Raw genomic sequence first — 20,428 nt, forward strand, 5'->3', positions numbered from 1 at the left:
AGGCTGTGAAGCAGATTCTGGTGTCCTAGATCCACCCAAAGTCACTTCCAAACCAATTATACTCCAAAACTTAATCTGGAAAACATTTAGTTGTTCCCCAAAAAGTTAAGCATAGGATCACCTCATGACTCCTAGTGCATACTCAGAATTGAAAATAGGTACTGAAACAGATTCTAGTATACAGATGTTCACAGCTGCACTATTCACAATTGCCACAAGGTAAAACCTGCTCAAGTATACTTCAATGGATGAACAAATTGTAGTGAACACAATGGAATATTATTCAGCCACAAAAAGGAATAAAATAATGATACATGCTACAACATGGATGAACCTTGAAAACATTATGCTAAAAAGCCACAAATAAAAAAGGTCATGTATTACAATTCCATTGATATGAAAAATGCAGAATAGATAAATACATAGTGAGAAAAAGCAGTTATGCGGTTGCCAGTGGCTGAGGGGAGGGAGGGATGAAGAGTAATTGCTTAATATTGATATAAGAGTGATAAAGATTTAGAGTGATAAAAATGTTCCGGACCTAGATCGAGGCAGTGAGTGGTTGCACAACATTGTGAACTCTACTAAATGCCGCTGAATTTTTCACTTTAAAGTGGTTGTTTATGTTATGTGAATTTCACCTCAAAGCCTTTTTTAAATGACCTGTCTTTAAGCATTAAGCTAGGCCCTTTGTATACACCTTATTCTTAATTTTTCATGGTAAAGTAATTTCTGACTTCAAATCAACAAAGAATCATTTTACAGTATGTTTTTTCAAAACATACTACACCCATCCTCCATGGCTCATGTGCTGCTTCCCTTAATGAAAATGTAATTTCTTATTTCACAATTTTTTAAAACAAAATTCTTGAGCTGTTACCCAGCTTGTTACGGCCCATTTCATCCCAACCACAGATAATGCAAGCTGTATTTATTTCCAATTACAATGACACATAAAAATGCAAGTGGAAAAAAATCCCTGCTGTTTTAAAATGTAACTCCAATCTCTCTCTTCCCATAAGATTTATACAAGTTCCAGAGGCTGAGATGCTAAGAAACCATGTCAGTTTTCAGAATGAGAAACTACTGAATTGATAGACTTAATATTTTAAGAACCTAACATTAGATGAGATTATTGGACCAATTACAAGACATTCAAAAGAAATGGTCCAGAGCCCCAGCAATACTTTTTTTTCTCTGTGTATAGTTTGACTATTAAAATAGAAATAGTTTTTTTTTTGGATAAGAAAAACTTTCAGATGCACAGTCATACTTACCAATGCTTATAAGTACATCTTTTATATCTAGCAGTCTTACATATAAAAATCTGAATATGGTCAATGAATTAACCTTAATTCATAACGTTTCTGCTCATATTTAAGTGCAAAGTGAATACTTAGACATCTTTTATGTTGCTCCTGGGATCATTCTAAGTTGGGGTCTGCTCTACTCCTGAAACTACTTGTGAATGAATGTTTTGTGCTAATGGAGAACATATTTACCGGCCAAAAAGAGTAAGTAAGTCTATTCTTACCATAATTAAGAGCTTCTGGTGCTGTCCATTTAATGGGAATCTGCTTTAAGCCAGAAGATGAATACACTCCACCATCCTCTTGACGAGACATTCCAAAGTCACTGATTTTCAGAACATTATTTTCCCCTACCAGGCAGTTTCTCGCAGCAAGATCCCTAGGTTACAATAAGACACAGAAAACACCTATTAAAACAAATTGAAAGCCGCTTTCACATTCATGACTTTCACACTTTGCATTTTTACATTTGCAGTGTATTCATAATGAGGTTAAGAAAGCTTGTGATTTACCAGTCTGTCCCATCTTTTCTGACAAAGGTAAAAATCATTCATGAGAACATTTGCATATGGAACAGGCCACATGCAAATTTTCTAGGTACCACATGTATTACTTACATTTAAATAGAAAAACACCGATTCCAGGGTTAAGAGAGAAAAACCACAGAGGAGAGGCTAAGCAAACGTGGCACCATTTCCTCTCTGACTGGGTTTCCCAGAGCAGCACCACAGGAGACTGTAATGAGGGGATGTTTTCTGCCTGTGCTGTTGGATAGCTGGCTGTTAGCCATGTGTGCTGATTGAACACTTGCGCTGTGGCTAGTGGGATGGAGAAACTGAACTTTTAAACTTTCTTTTTGGTTAATTAAATTTAAATAGCTGTATGTGGCTCATAGCTATGAAGTAGTCTTTGGCAGTGTAGGATGGCAGAGGTTCAGAGAGGCTGGCTGCTGTTTTCTTTTTTTGTACGTCAGGGATACAAAACACTATGTGATGCTCTGGCCCTGCCTCTGCCCACCTCAGCTTGTTCCACTCTCTCCATAATTTGCTATATCCCAGCCATACTCAGCTCCCTTTTGTCCCCAGACACACAGGACAAATCTCCTAAACAGGGCAAGCTTATTTCCAGTGGAGGGCTGAGCACTCAGCTGTCCCCTTCGCCTAGGTGTTCTCCTACACTTCTGCAAAGCTGGGTCCTCTTCATTCCTTCTTAGCTCAAACCGCTGTACTTCCCAGCCTCTCCTGCAGCTTGCTATGGCCATCATCTAAGTTCTGGCCAAGGAGATACAAGCAGAAGAGTTGTCTAGAATTTCTAGGAAGTTTCTTTAAAAGAAAAGGGAAGTACCATTCCATTTCTCTCCTCAGAGAGCTCTGTCTTGACTACCCTTAACTAAAAGGAAAGGCAGCAATAAACAAAACAGACCAAGTCCCTACCCTAATTCTAGTGGGGAAGACATTCAATGATCAAATTCATGTATGGACATATACATGTTTATATCTAGATATATATAAAGTACATGAACATGCACATACACACACGTGTGCAGAAAGTCAGATAACAGGTCAAATGGCAAGTGTTAAGAAAAAGAGCTGCATAAAGGGAAGAAGATTTCTAAGAGGGAATCCTATTTAGACAGGTTATTAGAGAAGGTCTCTTTGATAATGGATATTTGATCAAAGACCTGAAGGCAGTTATGGAGCAAGCCATGGGGGCACCTAGGAGAAGGGTTCAAGGTTCAAGGTAGAAGGAATAGTAGATACACAGGCCCTAAAATTGGTTCATGCTTGGTATATTCAAGGAACATCAAGGGAGCCAGTAGAGCTGGAGTGAAATGTGTAAGGCAGAGAACGGGGGATTTAATCAGAGTTGGCCAGGACCACATGATGTATGGCCTTTGAGTAGTAAGCTCCTTGGATTTTATTCAGCACGAGCTGGGAGGTACCCAGAGAGTTATGCACACAGGAATGACATGATATGACTTATGTTTTGAAGGACTATATGCTATGATGTGGAGAATGGACTGGCAGAACTAGAGAGACCAGTGAGGAGCCTGTTTCAGAAGTCGAGGAGAGGTGATGATAGTCTATGTTAAAATGAAAGTGGTGGAGTTGGTCAGAAGGTACCAGATTTAGGATATATTTTGAAAGGATATACAATTAACAGGATTTGCTGGTGGACTGGATACAGAATAGGAGAAGAAAGAGTGTCGCAGATTACTCAAGATACGTTGACCTAAGCCATTGGAAGAATGGAGCTGACACCGAAATGGGAAACCGGGGGGAAGACCAGTCACAGAGTACCGCAAAGACGGCCAGTTGGCTCCTAATGTCCATTTCCTCCTCTTTATCAGTTAAAAAAAAAATCCTCATGTTAGCTAAATATATTTTCATTCAGTACCAACCTCCTCTGCAGCTAGATATGGCTGTAATCTAAGTTCTAGTCAATAAGACATGAGCAGAACAGTTGTCTAGAATGTCTAGAAAGTTTCTTTAAAAGAAGGAGGAAGTACCATTCCATTTCTCCCTCCCACTGACAAAAAGAGGGAGCACACTGAAAGATAGCAGGAGACAAGGAGCAAGTAGGCTGCCATGCATGTTCTGGTCTGCCTACCTCTGTGTCTTGGGATTTTTAATGTGTATGTGTGTGTGTGTGTGTGTGTGTGTGTCTTGTGTTATATGCAGTCAAAAGTAATCCAGTTCTGGGGGTGGGGAGTTGGGGTTTGGACATGTTGGGTTTGAGATGTCTATTTGATATCCAAGTAGAGGTGTTGGGTAGGGAGCTGGGTACATTAGTCTAAAGGTCAGAAGAGAGGTCTCAGAGTTGTCAGCTTTCAGATGGCATTTGAGGCTCTGGGACTGGAGAATGCTTCCAGGTAGAGCGTGAGTATAGAGAGGAAAAGAGATATTCACAAACTGAGTTCTAGAGCACTGCATAATTTAGAGAAGGGCTGAAGAAAGAAGGCTGGGAAGGAGCAGCAAGTGACGCAGGAGGGAAACCAAGAGAGCAGCAAGGGAGGCTGATGTCCTGGAGGCCAAATGAGGAAAGCTTTTCAATGAGGAACAGAAATTAACTGTCAGCTACTACTGAGAAGACAAGAATGATGAGGACTCTGAACTGGCCACTGGATTTGGCAACATGGAATTTAATAAGACACTGACTGACAAGAGCAATTTCAGTGGAGCTGTGGGTGTAAAAGAATGATTGGAGTGTGTTCAAAGAGAATGAGAAAAAGAGGGAGAGATAGTAAGTTTAGACACTTTTGAGTAAACTTGGTGTAAAAGGGTAAAGAGAAATGGGGAGGCCACTCGAGGGGGTTTCAGGTCAAAGGAGTTGCCTCCGCCAGTGGGGGTTGTTCCATGTATATGTGCAGATGGTAGTAATACTGTACAGAGGGAAAACCTAATGCAGGAAGGAAAGGTGACAACTGCAGGTGTGAAGCCCTTGAGAATGTAAGAGGTGATGGGATCCATCTGCTCTTCAGAGCTGTTTTTCCAATGCTCGGTAGAGTACTTGGTGCATAGTAGGTGCTCAGTAAATGCTTACTGAATGAATCCATACGTCCTATCTTAGGCTAGGAGTGATCCCTGCTGAAGGCCGGTTGTCTGTTCTGTGTTTTCCTTTGTAATTCTTTTCTCCTGAGGAATAATCAACTACTTGTTTCTCTTTCAGCTGTGATTGTTTTCTATACTTATCTTAGGAATACACCCCTACGTATCAAAATGACTCAAGACCTGTAAAAAGTTAAAGTCTAATTTACATGATTGTTCTTATAACTTAGGAAGTACCTTTAGCAACTGACTTGTATCAACTGTTGGCTGGTGATGATGGTATTTTTTTGAGGGTGTTAAATTAACCTTGGAATTGACATGCATAACTGATTTGATGACTAGAGAAATCATAGTTTTATATTTTAGTAGGAAACTTGGGTGGTAGAACCTAAAGACATTCAGAAAAGAATGTGACATTTTCTGCCTTACTAATTTGCTACGATTGGCTTTATTCATTTAGGTCACGTTTCACAGTGAAGAACCTAGAAAAAGCCCAAGGTTAAAATTAAATCTGAGTCACTTCCAAATCTTAAGATGTGGTGTGAGTGCCCAGGGCAAGAGTGAGAGATTCTGGTTTGTTGCTAGACAAGGTGAGCAATACTGAAATGCTGGTTCATCTTGATCTGTTGGAAGGAATTGTATCATATTGGGTCAAGAACCCCAAGTCCTACTTACAGCGCAGATGGGCAGAACAAATCCTAGCTCTGCCACTTACTTGTGTGGCCTTGGCTTATTAACCTTCATTTCAATTGTATAAAAAACACACCCTAGCGGGGTTAAATTAGCTAATGTTTGTGAAGTGCTAGCATGCAACATGTGGCTCAAAGTAAATCTTAGACAAGCTATTACTACTACTACTATAGAAGGTCTGGAACAGTGAGATAGGTTGTGGTCTGCACTATTTGCAGAGGATATGATTTTTTTTTTGCGTAGAAAATCTCAAGGAATTTACACATAACAAGTAGAACTATTAAACTAAGCAACATTGCAAGGAAAAAGGTTAATATTAAAAAATATTCTCGAATGCTAGCAGCAAACAATTGGAAAATAAATTCCATTTAAAGTAATGCCAATAAAACAAATACCTAAAAATAAGACAATTAAGTTCTATATACCTCAACCTACAAAACTTGACTGAGAAAAAATAATAAATAAATAGAAAGAAAGTCCATGCTCATGAAGTAGAAGATAAGATTAAGACGGCCATTATTTCCAAACGAATCCAAAGATTTACTCCCAAACATTATTCTAGCAGACATCTTTGTAAAATTAGACAAACTGATTCTAAAATGGATTGGGATTGCAAAGGTTCTAGAATAATCAAAATAATTTTAAGAAAGAAGTTGAAGGACGTACCCAACCTGATTTTAAACCTGACTATAAAGCTATTGTTATCAATTCAGTTCAGTAAAGGAAAAAATACATTACAGCTCGATGGAACAGAACAGAGGGTCCAGAAATCGATTAGACTACAGACATGTGGTCAGCTGGTTTCTGACAGAGGTACAGTGGCAAAGCGGGGCACCCCTCCCAGTCCTCGTCAGTGGACCGCTGACTCCTCCTCGCGGCCAAATGCTGTCACTCCTAGTTAGAACGAGCTTTTATCATTGCAGTGTTTTAGTCACTCACAGGATTTCAGTGTTTGTTAGTACCTTCCTCAGAACACCACCTGTGTGCAACTCCATGTACCCCTGCTGTCATAACTCTCTTCACCACAACACCAGCTTAGAGTCAGTCCTCTGAAATGAGGATTGCAGTTCCATGCGGGGCCAGTCTAAAACTAATACAGAGATATCTTCAATTCACTGTAAATAACGTTTACAGCAAACTCTACTTCCTTTGGGTTGCATTAAGTTCAACTGCATGGAAATGGTATCTTTTTGGCATACACTATGAATTACAATAAAACCTGAGGTCTGCCGGCAATAAGTGTGCACTGCATACTCCCTGCCTAATATTCTAAAGTATTAAAGGAGATAGGAAAAACAGGTATGATCTTTGGGCTGAGAAGCCAACAATCTAATTTGGGAGATAAGGCCAACACACCCCTCTGCCCCTCTCTTGTCTCCATTCTTTTCTTGATGAAGCTCAGGGTTGCCCAGCCCCGAGTCAGATACTCTGGGAGATGCGTTTAGGCTTCCTGCCTCTTCACACGTGAAAACAGCTAGAGAACAAGTCAATATGAGCCAGTGTGCTAGAGCCTGCAAGCCCCCTAGGAACTCAGAGCTGCGAAATCTAACAGGCTGCTGTGGTAGTCACAGGAGTTGTTGGAGATAGCCGTATCTCACCACGCGCAGAGCACATCACAGCACGTGGAAATGCTCCACGCAGGTCTGCCTGGTAATCTTATTGGAAGAGTCAAAGTTCAAACGTCTGAGTGTGTATACCAAGGGGTGTCTTACAGGTCGTATATAATAAATGGGATAATGAAGGATAAAATGGGAATGAGAGCAGTTACAGGAAATCCAACACCAGCAGACAGTGGAGATGAGCATATTTGCTTTGCTGCCTGGAAAGTACAACAGTGGGCATCTTGCTCTGCAGCGATGTTTCCTCTCAAAGCAAATCCTCTGGTAAACCAGGACCGACCAGGAGGCTGCGCCAGTGTTCTCCTTTGCTGGTGCTTTACCCCAAATGTCACTTACTACTTGCAGCTGTAATTCCACAAAATCAGGACTTACTATCCCCCACATAGGAAAGGAGTTAGAGAAATAGTTGCTTCTTTCCCCACTGGGTCCTGAGCCACAAACAACAATCAGCATTTAGGAGGAGAAAACCTCTTTTAGGCCCTGAGGTTTCCTCGTTCTGACTGATACATGGTATAAAACCAGCAGTGCAGAGGGTGGGAGACAAATGAAGCAGACTGCATTTGCCTTATTAGAATTCTACTCTTTAGCAGAACTTAGAATCTTATTACTGTACAAGATACCTATTTTTGATAGGTACAAGCTTATTTGGGGGGCATCATATAGTGATTAAAAGTACCAATACTGAAGCATTACATCACTTACTAGCTCTTGGACCTTTTAGAAGTCTACCTAAATTGTTAAAATGGCCATACTATCCAAGGCAATCTGCAGATTTAATGTGATGCCTATCAAATTACCCAGCACATTTTCACAGAACCAGAACAAATAATCCTAAAATTTATATGTAATTACAAAAGCCCCAGAATTGCCAGAGCAATATTGAAGAAAAGGAACGAAGCTGGAGGAATAACCTTCCCAAACTTCAGACAATACTACAGTGCTACAGTCATCAAAACCAACATATGGATCAATGGAACAGAAGAGAGAGCCCAGAAAAAAGCCCACAGACTTGTGGTCAATTAATATTCAACAAAGGAGGCAAGAATATACAACGGAGAAAAGACAGTCTTTTCTGCAGGTGGTGTTGGGAAAACTGGATAGCAGCATGTAAATCAGTGAAGTTAGGACACTCCCTCACAGTGTACACAAACTCAGAATGGCTTAAAGACTTAAATATAAGACATGATAAACCTCCTAGAAGAAAACATAGGCAAAACATTCTCTGACATAAATCTTAGCAACGTTCTCCTAGGGCAGTCTACCCAGGCAATAGAAGTAAGAGCAAAAATAATAAACAAATGAGAACTAATTAAATTTATAAGCTTTTGCACAGCAAAGGAAACCATAAGCAAAACAAAAAGACAACCTACAGAATGGGAGAAAATATTTGCAAATGATGCGACTGACAAAGGCTTAATTTCCAGAATATATAAACAGCTCATATAACTTAAAAAAAAAAACCCCAAATGGGCATACAACCTAAATATGGAATTCTCCAGTGAAAACAACAAAAAAAGGACACCATGAACTACATACAGAAACAGACTCGCAGACATAGTAAACAATCTTATGGTTACTGGGAAAAGGGGGTGGGAAGGGATAAATTGGAAGTTTGAGATTTGCAAATATTAGCCATTATAAATAAAAATAGGTTAAAAAACAAGTTTCTTCTGTATAGCACAAGGAACTATATTCAATATCTTGTAATAACGTTTAATGAAAAAGAATATGAAATGACTGGGACATTGTGCTGTATACCAGAAGTTGACCAGGAACTGACTGTACTTCAGTTAAAAAATTTTTTTACCTCCTCTTAGCCTCATAATAGTACCTACCTAAGGTTGTAGTGAAAATTAAATAAAATACATAAATTGTTTAGCCCAGTAATTGGAAAATAGCCACATGCAGATATAAAACTGCGTATTTATCAAAGTATAGCTTTCATTTTAGCCACAGAAACCATGTGTTGGAAAATCACTGCCCTCTCCCTCCTTCTGCTTAGAATAACTGTTTGAGGATTTTCTATGAGAATATAGAGCCATTCAACTCAGTTCTAACAACAACAATTTATATAGAATAGTGCCTGACATGTGGGACATACTAAGGTCTTTTCGTATATTAAGTCACTTAGTTTTTCTAATTACTGTATTGATGATCTTCATTTTCATACACGATGAACCTGAAGCCTAGACAGTGAGGTGACTTGCCTGAGGCTGCACAGCCAGTTGCGGGGGAAGCGGGAATCCCAGCAGCCCAATCCCGAATCTGCAATTTTAGCTCCCTGTTCTAACGCCTCTCAACACATCCTGTAAACCTCTTTCAGAATTTAAATCCAATTACGTACCAATTAATCCCCGGCCAATGGCTACAACTTCTGAATTTTAAACAAAAGAAGAAATAAAGTTGGTTACCTTTAAGGAAGGAAGTAACATTTCAAACTCTCTGCCCTCTCAAAAGGGAAAAAACCAAACTGTCTAGATAGTAAGCACGTGAAAAGATTTGTTTTCTGAAAAAGCCGAATGTCACCAACTGCTTTAAAACAATATACATGAGTGTTTTCAAAGGAGAGTAAGATTGCCTGTTTCTTGTTGCAAAAAACAAAAACAAACCACCCAAACCCCAAAACACTTTGGTATACAACAACAAACAGAACCAGAAACTGTCTCAGAGAACACACCAGGAAACAAAGGCTGGGCAAGAGGGGAAGTCTGGCTTAGGCAACAGACCTGGCACCTAATCAATTATTTCATCCTGGATGATACCAGAACCACGTTTAGCTGACAGTGATAGGATCACAGATCCTTCTGCAGATCACATGTGACTCATTTCCACTGGAGAACCTGCCTTATCTTACCTGTGAGTAAAATCCACATAAGTGTGAACATCTCTCTACAGCCCTCATTTTCAAGCGCCCTGTTTCCTCTCCGCCTCTCTTCCCTTCGGAACCTCCTCCCTCACCCTCATACCTCTCCCTTCGTCAGCTCCAAGCCCATTGTTAATGGGGCGCTTATTCCTGAAAGAACAGGCCCCCAAAGGAAGCCCCAGCTGCAAAATCTTGAACTGTGCTTTCTCTGTTCCTTTGAAAAATTGTCGAGTGTCACAGGCTTCCGGGAGGTCGAGAGGGAAGTGCTGCTTCTGGGCATGCAGTAGCAGCCCAGGTGTGCAGGGTGGGTCACAGTGTAGTTTATGCTTTTCCACTCAGGGCCGGTCCAGTGCCCTGGCGTATACACGGTGACAGCCCAAGTGCTCCCTGTTCCTGAAACCCCTCTCCTGTGCCTGCCAGGCACTTAGGATCCTCAGTGTCAGAGTCTCTACATTCACTTAAAGCCACGGCTCAAATGCAAATGTGTTACCTGTGGGGAAGAAGGCACTTACTACCCTTTGTTCACAATTTGGCATAAATTGTTTCAATAGATAACTGAATAGACATCATACAAAATCTTTAGAAAATGGGATGATGGGGCAGAAACGTTCTGATACTGAGAAAAAAAGAAGAGGCAGGGGAAACTGAACAGCACAGGGAATCAGCTGAGGAGAGCTGGCCCGGGCCGGGGAGGGCGTGCAGCAGGCCCCTACAGTAAAGTCCATCTGCGCGCTGGGTGAGTATTTAAGAGTGTGATGAGGCACAGGGTGGGGGCTAAATGCAGTCACGGCTTCTGAAAAACTGTCTAGGCCTAGCTCCAGTGTGTTTGTTCTAAACCAGGTTACTGTCTCCTTAACAGCGGAGGACGCTCACCAGTGGAGACTCACTGCCTCAACAGCTGCACCTGTTTATGCTGGAGCTGAGCTGTATCTGCTGTATTACACACACGTTACACAGCTCCCCTGGGCTGCGTCTGTGCAGAAACAGAAGCCTTCGGTGATCTCCTATCATGAGGCTGCTGCACCAGACAACACAGCCCTTGCCTGACTTGCCTGACATGCCTGTCGCAGCTGACTGCATGGGAACCACCGATGGGAGCTACCGGAAGTCATCTGCCTTCACTGACAAATGGACATGCTTGGCACATACCGGAGCGCTTGCTTCATTGGGCTTTTCCACCTCCTCTCCTTGGGTAACTTCTCTGTAAGAGATTTCCAGCTGTACACGCACAAGTGCGAACTCCACGTAGTCTTTTATTTAGCTTATAAATCAAATTTAACTAAGGAAAGGGAACTCATCTAAATACAGATAATGAAAAAAAATTCACAACCAAACACAGAGCGATAACACTTGCTTCAGCACTAAATTTACCTGAAAAACTCAAGGGGAACATTCTTTGTACTCAACTACTATAATTAATCTGGGTGGCTTATAGTTTTATAAATGGGTGCTCTATTTGCATAGTCGGATATAAATATCTCTCATTCACCATTTACTGCTGTCACCTTTGGCCACACTGTGAAATGAGATACCAGAACTCTAGACACTACATTTCTGGGTACAAATTTTAAATAAATATTGATCTAACGATGAACCTATTAATAAATAAAGAGTCTAGTCTAGATGAACTGGGCCGTGGCAGGAGGTGAGGGGCGGAATTAAAAAACGCTGATGGAAAGTAAACGTTTAAATCCCTTTAGTTCACAGAAATATACCAAATCCCAACAGGTAATTCAACAACAAAACTGAGCTGTCTTAAGCTTGCACGTTAAAGGCCAGTAGCTGTCTGAGGCTGCTATAAAATGCACTGCAAAGGCTTGCCTCCAAAGTTAGCCTCAGTACTAATGACAAAAGCCTCCACTCCTGAAAGAAAGATTATAAAAATACCACCCAGTCCCATTCCTCACAGTATGAGAGGTGACAATGATAGCCACTTACCTGAGTGACTAATGAGAAAACCTGTAATGTCACATCTGGATGCAGTAAGTTACTCTGAGTAACACACGGAAAAGTGACAAAACCACTCCTTACTGAATAGTCATCATGATAAACACCATCACTTACTGAGTGCTTTATACATTCAGGTGCTATTTTAAATCTTTTTCACATAACTCATTGTATTGTCTGTCAATACTCAACATCACGCATACTAATCTTAACATTAAATACATTTCAGATTCTTCCAGAAACAGTTATGCAAACATCTCCCACCGTTGGAGGTTCTGGACTAGGGGTTGGAGACCAGTCTTACCAGTGTTTTCCTTAACAATCTGTGTAAACAAGTACATCACACATCATTTTCCTGGATTTTGGCAATAAGAGCACTAGTTCTTGACTTCTTTGAGCATAAGGGTCCCTGCATAATGTCACACAATTTTATGATTCCTTTATACCACATCTACCCTGATGTAAGAGTTGTCTATTATATAATGGCTGACAGAGAAAATGAAACAACTTTGTATTTCATTAATTGCAACAGTAAAATAGTACTGCAGATAGATATATGCAAGTACATTATTCTGCCTCAAATGAGGCTTGATGCACACTTGGAACACTGGCAAGAACTTGGGGGAGTCAGTGGTACAGGGTCCACCAGCTGGTAGCCAGCATACAGTCCTTTCAGCTCTAACTTCTGTAAGCTCTAGGTTAAAGGCATTGTCTTCCTGTTAACTGGCTGGATGAATCCAGCCACACAGTGACGCTAGATGATCCTGGTGAAGAGTTTTCCACCTTTCCGTTGTAAGAGTGAATGCCAGCCACCAATGGAGGTGAAACTGGGAGGGTAAGTTACAAGAGTGCCACTCCCCATGGCCAACAGTCCTACCCAGCCCAGGGCACAATGCAGGCTTCCTCTCACTTGTCTCTGGTGGATAACTGTGCGCTGTGACCAAGAAAACACACTTCTCAGCCTGTAATAACTGTAACCATTTTATTTAGCACCTTGTATGTGTCAGGCTTGAGACTAGGAGCTTCACTTATTATCCCTAACCTCTGTTTAAAGTGTAGGGACCTCTATTATACCAATAAAGAAACTGAGGCTCAGAGATTAAATAACTTGCTCAAGAAAAATAGCTGATAAGTGGTTGAGTATGGAATCTGTTTTGCTCCAAAGCCTATGTGTTTTCAGTATGCTACAATGTTGAGTATTCTTTTAGTTCCTTTGAAATATTGTTCATTCTTATCTTGACAAAATGTATCCTCTGCAATCCCTGAGTAGATAGGTTTCTGTCACTTTGTTCTTGAGACCCGATTTCTTTACCATTTAAGTTTGATGAAATAGAGCCCATGCTCAGTGCTTAGGCCCTAGAATACAGAATATACTGAGAGGACTAAAGTATACAGTACTTTTTCTATTCTGTTTTCTATTTTATTTTCTCTTCTGTGTAAAGGCACATAACAATTCCCCCAAAACCATTTGTTATTGTTTATACTTTCACTATGTGATATACATACTCACAGTGGCACCTAATTTAAGACATAAAAGGCACATAAAGGAGAGAGCACAACTGTGTAATCTGAGATGCACAAGGTGCCACAATGAACTTCAAGATCATTTAAATTTTTACAGTCTGTAGAATGTTCAGTTACCAATGAACAAACACCCCAGTTATGGTGGAATGCGCCTAGATGTGGATACTGAATGATCCACAGATGCTTAACTCTTTGCAGGATTATCCTCTCTGTGCAAGGAACAGACTGCACTTTGCTGGGAGGCTTAGTGATGGACTATGTCCCCCGAATGCCCTGTGCCCCCTCCCCCTGCCATTTCTCCCAGCCAGCCAGAGCCACAGGGCCAGTTGGGCCAGTTGCACTTCTGCCTCTGGTTTGGTGATGCTTAATAGACTCTTAGGTCACACTCTTAGCCAAGTGGGAAGACAGCCGCATCTGGCAATAATAACACAGCAAGTGTCTTTAGAACAGTTTGAGCCCCTGTGTACTGAGGGGAAATGTCCAATCACATTTACTATGGCACCAGCATCCTGCTAATGGAAAACACTTCTCAGTATTTATAGGAATTCAAGACAAGTAATGACTTTTTCTTTCATGTATCTGAACAGTTCTTTCCTTGCCTCTCATTTACATTCTTTTAAAATGAAATTTTCATTATTCCCATTTCAATTTCTAATGTTGTTTTCTAGGTTTATGAAGTGATATCCCAGGAGACTTTATTATAAATTTCCCTTCAGTCCTCTGATTGCTTTCAGTATATAAAATCCAAATAGCAGAGCCAAAGTTATGAGTAAGGTCTATTTTATAATAATTCATTTTTATCTGGAAACAAAGATCTGAAATTCAATTTCTTTTGTGTCTCTCTGTATTTTCTTTCCATAGTCAGGAGAGCTTGCTTTATCTTCGCTCATTTTTAATTCTATATTATGTTTGATAAGACTATTTTTGTGGTATAATGTTAAGACTTGATTTCATATATGTAACCATATTTCTCTTCTTGAACTTCTAGAAAAGTTTTTAAAAATATTCACCAAATGTCCTTCTATGATTAGTTATTATTCATTCTGTGATTCTTTGATGTAATCCACACAAAAGCTGCATTTTGCATTCATGAAGGATTACATGTCTGAGCAAATATTAACTTTGCATACACATGTGCTTTTAGTCTCTTAATGAAATTTGCATTTACTAACTTGCAGACCGCAGTCACATAAAATAAAAGCGTCTGAAAAGACTCAAAGTGGACAAAATAATAATTTATATTAATGTAAAGCCTGTCATGCCTAAAGGAGTCCACATATTTTTGCTAATTATGGTCCTTGCCAAACTACCCGAGGAAAACGAGAGCTGCTTAACAACATTCAGCACAGTGTACAGCGATGGGGGCAAATCCAAGTGGCTATCACAGTGTCTTGGTGAAATCACATGCGGAATAATTACCTATGTGGAAACTTAACTAGCATATAGGATTTTTAAATTCCATGAAATACCAAATTGTTACTTTAAAGCCATCCACTGGTTCTTAGCTGATACCAGGTTAACAGTTGGGTTTATTAGAATATTCGAAGTATTTTTAAAGCAAAGAAATTAAGGGCTATATTTGCAAACAGACTTTCCTTATTAAAATCTTGTTATTTTGGCACAAATGGCCATTAATCTCACATGAAATGCATGTCACAAGACAATATATATCTTAGACGACGAGGCCCAACATGTTTGATAACAATGATGGTAGAGAAAAGAGAGGAAGTCATTTCTGGTTATTTGATCTGGGAACCAATAAAGGAAACACTATTAGGTCTCTATTACACAGATGAGTTTCTATGTTCTAAGAACCCAGCATTCTATGGTTACTGCTCAATATACACAAAAACCCATACTACTTTATAGCAATACTTCTAATTTACTTTACACTTTGTAAAGTGCTATTCCATTAATCTTATCATTAGAATCTAGCTACTAAAAGCACACAAAACAGGACAGCCATACATGTCTTTCTATGTACATATCAACCAATCAGTCCACCACTGGTTCAACTTTTCCTTATTAAGTCTTTCATAGATACCAAGTCCTCTGCTATGTGCTGCAGATAAAGGTAACCTAATTCCTTCCTTTAAAGAGTTCAATTTTTCAAGAAGAAATAGCTATGTGAGCACATAAGGTAAAGTATTGGAAATTACAAATTTGAAAATGAGGAATGGGCTCTTAGAGACAGATAAGGTATGAAAAACATGGCCACAATGTTTGTACTTCTCCATCCCTTGTGTTTAGGCTAACCTGTGACTTTGACAAGTAGGTGTGGCACAAGTCATATTCTGAAGTTCTGGAGTGTAGCCTCAAGAGGCCTTGAAGCACCTGCTTTGTCTTCCTGGAACACTCTTGATGCCATGTGAAAAAGCCTGGGAGGGGAACCATGTAAAGAGTGAGGCCCAGCCTCGTGAGTGAGGCTGTACCAAACCCTCCAGCCCTGGTCAAGCTTCTAGATGTCTGAAGCCACTTCAGTGACCATAGGGGCAGACAGCAGAAAACCATTCAGCTGAGTCAGGCCCAAACTGGTGACCTGAACTGATGGAACAAAAAGAAAGAAATGTTTGTTGTTTTAAGTCACTATGCTGGGGGTGGTATTTGATGGACTGATAGATCACTGGTACAGCAGATGTATGAAGAGGATTGAGAATGACAGCTCAGCAGCAAGGGGTGTGAGAGACAAAAGGAAAATGATCACTGTTCATGGAAGGTCTGAAGCTATTACCTGCTGCTTTTTCATCCATACCTAATAGAGAACTGTTGGAGGCACCTTCCTATTGGTACAATAATTTCACCTGGCTTGGCTTCTGATCCTCAGCTTTGAACTTGTTTTCTCCATCCAACTTTTTATGGGCCCCATAGCTTTTATGGGCTGAATTTTCCCTTTCGAGCTTTTTTACACTAATGACTACCAGGCTGTAGCTTTTCTAGACACCACTTCTTGGGACAGCTTTGTATCTAGCCAAGTGACATTCTCAGAGGGCTCGACCTGGTCCCAAGCTTCTGGACTACCACTTCTAACCTGATCTAACAAGAAAAAGAAATTTAAATTATCTGGCACACGGAAGCTAGTTAATTTAGAGGTAAACTTACACGAGATGCTTTGAGCAAATTGTGATATCAGATGAGAAGAAATCACAATAAGTGATGCAGATAACGATGACCCTGAGTCATCAACAAAGGGGAGCAATTATGGGGAATAGTTGGTATCAGAAAGTAGGAAAATGTGATGGACAGTGTATAGTCACTTCCATCAAAGACTTAAAATTGAGACGGAGGAGGCCAAGAGAGAAAATGAAGTGATTTAATTCCCTCAAAAAGTATGTGTTTACCACTTACCATTTGCCAGGCACCGTTCTAGGCAAAACAGTGACAAGACGCACAAAAATGCATGCCCTCATGGAACTTACATTCCCCTGGTACAAACTAGTTAAATGACACATTAGCAGATAGGACACATCTAAAAGAATGATCAAGGGCATATTTGATATGTAAAAAGGGAATTCACTGAAGAGGAAGATGTGAGCAAAAACAGCAGGAGCAAAAGCATTCGTGACACCAATCTGTCTAACTGTTGATTGATTCTGCTAAAAAAAAATGGAGGCAAAATCATAGAAGTCTTCAAGAAGCTAAGTGGAAGGGAGCAGGAGGGAGGGAGCAGGGTGACGGTAAAGATGTATTGAGGAATGTGTAAAGATCAGGTGGACGAAACACATGCTAACAAACAAAAGAGGTGTGGCAGTACGGCCCTCAGAGAGCAGAACTGAGAGAAGAGCGTCTGTGAGGATAAAAAACATTTCTAAAAAGGAGGATTCAGCAAAAAGGCGTATGTTAATGACACTAAATGGGAAATGCACTAAACAGTGAAAGCAACAGGGAATCTAGACGTATAGTAAAGGGCGAAAACAAAAGCAGCACAATTCAATACAGACACGGACGGGAGTTAGAAGGGGCCATGTGTAACATGTGACAGACGAAACGTCAGCAGTATCTGCAGAGATGGAGTGAGACAGCATCAGGAGCAAATACCAAACAGGGGCCAGAGGACCTGCTTTTCAAGCAAACAGCAACTTAAACACTAGCAAAGCAGAATGGAGGCCACCTTTGAGTATTTTAATAATACTATCACTAATGGAAGGGAGGCCATTCAAATTCAACCCATGTGGAAACAGAGTAATTACGGAATCCCACACTAGACCAGTGTGTGGTCTGATTATTAAACAGGCAGTGATGTCATTTTGTGTAGAAGCTGTGCCTGCTTTACTGCTCGGCTTATTTGAAGGAAGGCTGCTTGGGGCCTGTGGGAACACCTTCCTGGGAGCAAATCTCTCTTTGAGAAAGAATGGGCAAATCTGCTACCAGGCCTTTCCAGCTGTAATCTCAGTACCAATTTTTTTTTTTTAAAGCTAACTAGCTTAGGTTTTCTGCAATTTAGTTATTTTGGTGACTGACTCTCTTAAAAAAATAATAGGCAGAACAACCATGGTACAGATAAGGAATTGGTTTTATTTTCTGAATGCTTCTATAATCCATTATGTTAGCTATAGAACAGGCACGCAAATCTCATCAAATTGCCATGTGCTAAACAATGAAGTTACTGTCTAAAATCATCAGGTACCCAAACTATTCTATGAAGGTTTTTTCTTTTATCATATTCTGGATCATATTTATGTCAGGTTATCAAAGAATATACTAAGTAGCAGTAATGTTTAAAAATGAGTATTTTCTTTAAAATTGAATTCAATGTACTAAAAGTAATGTTCTTTTTTTCTGATTGTAGTGGAAGAGAACATGCTTATTTTTATACCAACATTCAAAATTTTTTTCTGTAAAATTTGCCTTACCAAAGTTCTCTCCAACAATAACAAAGAATTCCACTCATGCTGAACTAATAATGGTTCAAGAAGATGATTTATGAGAAAGAAGTCTTCCTCTTCCAAAGGATATGTGTCAGAGAGATAAAGCCTCAACTCAAAGGATCATTACTTAAAAACTCAAAAGCATCTATTGGCTTTAATAAACTGTCAAGAATGTACAAGAGAGTGACAGTTAATGTATAACTACACATTTTAGTTGATAATGTCATTAAGAAAAATAAGACAGTACTGGAGAAAGTTGGTCTAAATTATTTAGCAGATGACATAGCAGAACTTCTGTCCATAGGAATTTTTAGTATTTTAGCATATAGGGACTCGATAGCACCTCTTTTCTGGCAATGTTAAAGAAAGGGTCAGATCATTGAGTCAGCAGACATTTCCTGGGCACCAAATATGTAGCAAGCACTGTACTGTGCAGTTTTAAAAAAGATCAGGTTCTGTCCTTAGGAAGTTTATCCAGTGGTAGTAACATGCGATCTTACAGGAGAGAGAGTCGAGGTCTACAGATGGCATGATGGGCAGAAGAGGAAGAGGGGAAAGATGCTCAGAAACGCTTCCAGTTTGAAGAGACCCTTGCTAAATGATTACATATTTGCTAGGGCAACGATCCAGACATGGAAACTATATCAGACACCACCTAGGGGAAAAACTTCTCAATCTTCTCCTTACACAGAGGGTTGACTAAATAGCTCTGACTGCTGTCACATTAACACAGTGGAATTTTCTGAACTTTGCGCTAAGTTCTAGCTGACTTTAAATATTTGTTGTTGAAAAATTTAAAAGGGTTGTTTTGAGCCCTACACATGTCTGAACTTTCAGAGATTTCACCAGGCCAAAAAAAAAAAAAAAAACACTGACATTTTTTTCTAAAGGATGGCATGAAATAGGTGTGTACAGGACACCTAAGGAAATATTCTTAGAAATGTTACTGAAAAGAAAAAGGGAAAGGCAGACAATTAAAAGGGGATTTCCAATGTATTTTGACCTCCAGGAAGAAAGGGGACAGGACTGGAACTGGGGGTCCCCAGAAAAGGCAACAGGATATATTCTGATCAGAAGTTGTGCAAAGCCAGATACGGACAGATAAAGAAGTAAAGACCAAATGGGAAGAGTGACAGAGCCTCAAGTCAGTGCGGACAAGAGGCAGGCGCGGTGCAGGTCTTAAACCTGAAAGCAAGAGCTAACCGATAAAACTTTTAGAAAGAAAAACACAGGAGAAAATCTTTGGAACCTTGGTTACAAGGGAGTTCTTAGATATGCTACCAAAAGCATGATTCATAAAAGGGGAAATTGATGAACTGGATTTCATTCAAAACAGAAACTTCTTTGGAAAGAAAAACAAGGAAAGGACATGCCACAGTTTGAGAGAAAAAAATTGTAAAATTTTTATCTGATAAAGGACTTGAATCCAAAAAAAAAAAAGTAGCAAATGCTTACAACTCAAGAACAAGACAAAAGCCTAACTGAAAAAAAAAAAAGGGCAAGAGATTTGAAGAGACAGTGCACAAAAGAAGACATAAGGATGGCAAATAAGCACATAAAAAGAAGCTCAATATCATTAGTCATTTGGAAAATAAAATAACAATTAAGCCCATAATGAGAGAGCACTACACTCCCATCAGAAAAACTGGGGAAAAAGACTGACAGTAACAAGAGTTACTAAGTGTGGGAAGAAAATGCCGCTCTCATACACAGTGGTGGACATGCAAGGAACAGAATTTGGAATACAACTGGTAGTTTCTTATAAAGTTAAACGGAATTTCTTCCATGCAACCCAGCCATTCAACTTCTAGACATTTATCCAAGAAAAGAATATATATATTCAGACAAAGACTTATCTATGAATATTCATAGAAACTTTGTTTATAATAGCCCCCAAATAGAAATAATCCATGTGTCCCTCCAACTGGTGATTGGAAAAATAAACTGTAGTATAAAGTGGGATACTACTCAGAACTTAAAAGGCAAAAACTATATGCAACAACATGGATGGATCTCAAAGGCATTATGTTTTTAGAGAAAATAGCAGGAACAGAACACTAGT

General features: G+C 39.8%; 1 protein-coding gene across 10 annotated transcripts in view; it reads right to left on the bottom strand.

Annotated features, from left to right (window-relative positions):
• Window positions 1–20,428, bottom strand: part of FER (FER tyrosine kinase) — a 399,630-nt gene that overhangs the window by 17,816 nt on the left and 361,386 nt on the right. For all 10 annotated transcript variants that reach the window (XM_072958302.1, XM_072958299.1, XM_072958307.1 and 7 more), the window contains one exon: window positions 1,535–1,689. In XM_072958302.1, coding sequence (XP_072814403.1) covers window positions 1,535–1,689 — 155 coding nt within the window. The remainder of the gene's footprint in view (window positions 1–1,534; window positions 1,690–20,428) is intronic.

Source organism: Vicugna pacos, chromosome 3 (genome assembly GCF_048564905.1).
Source record: "Vicugna pacos chromosome 3, VicPac4, whole genome shotgun sequence".
NCBI lineage: Eukaryota > Metazoa > Chordata > Mammalia > Artiodactyla > Camelidae > Vicugna > Vicugna pacos.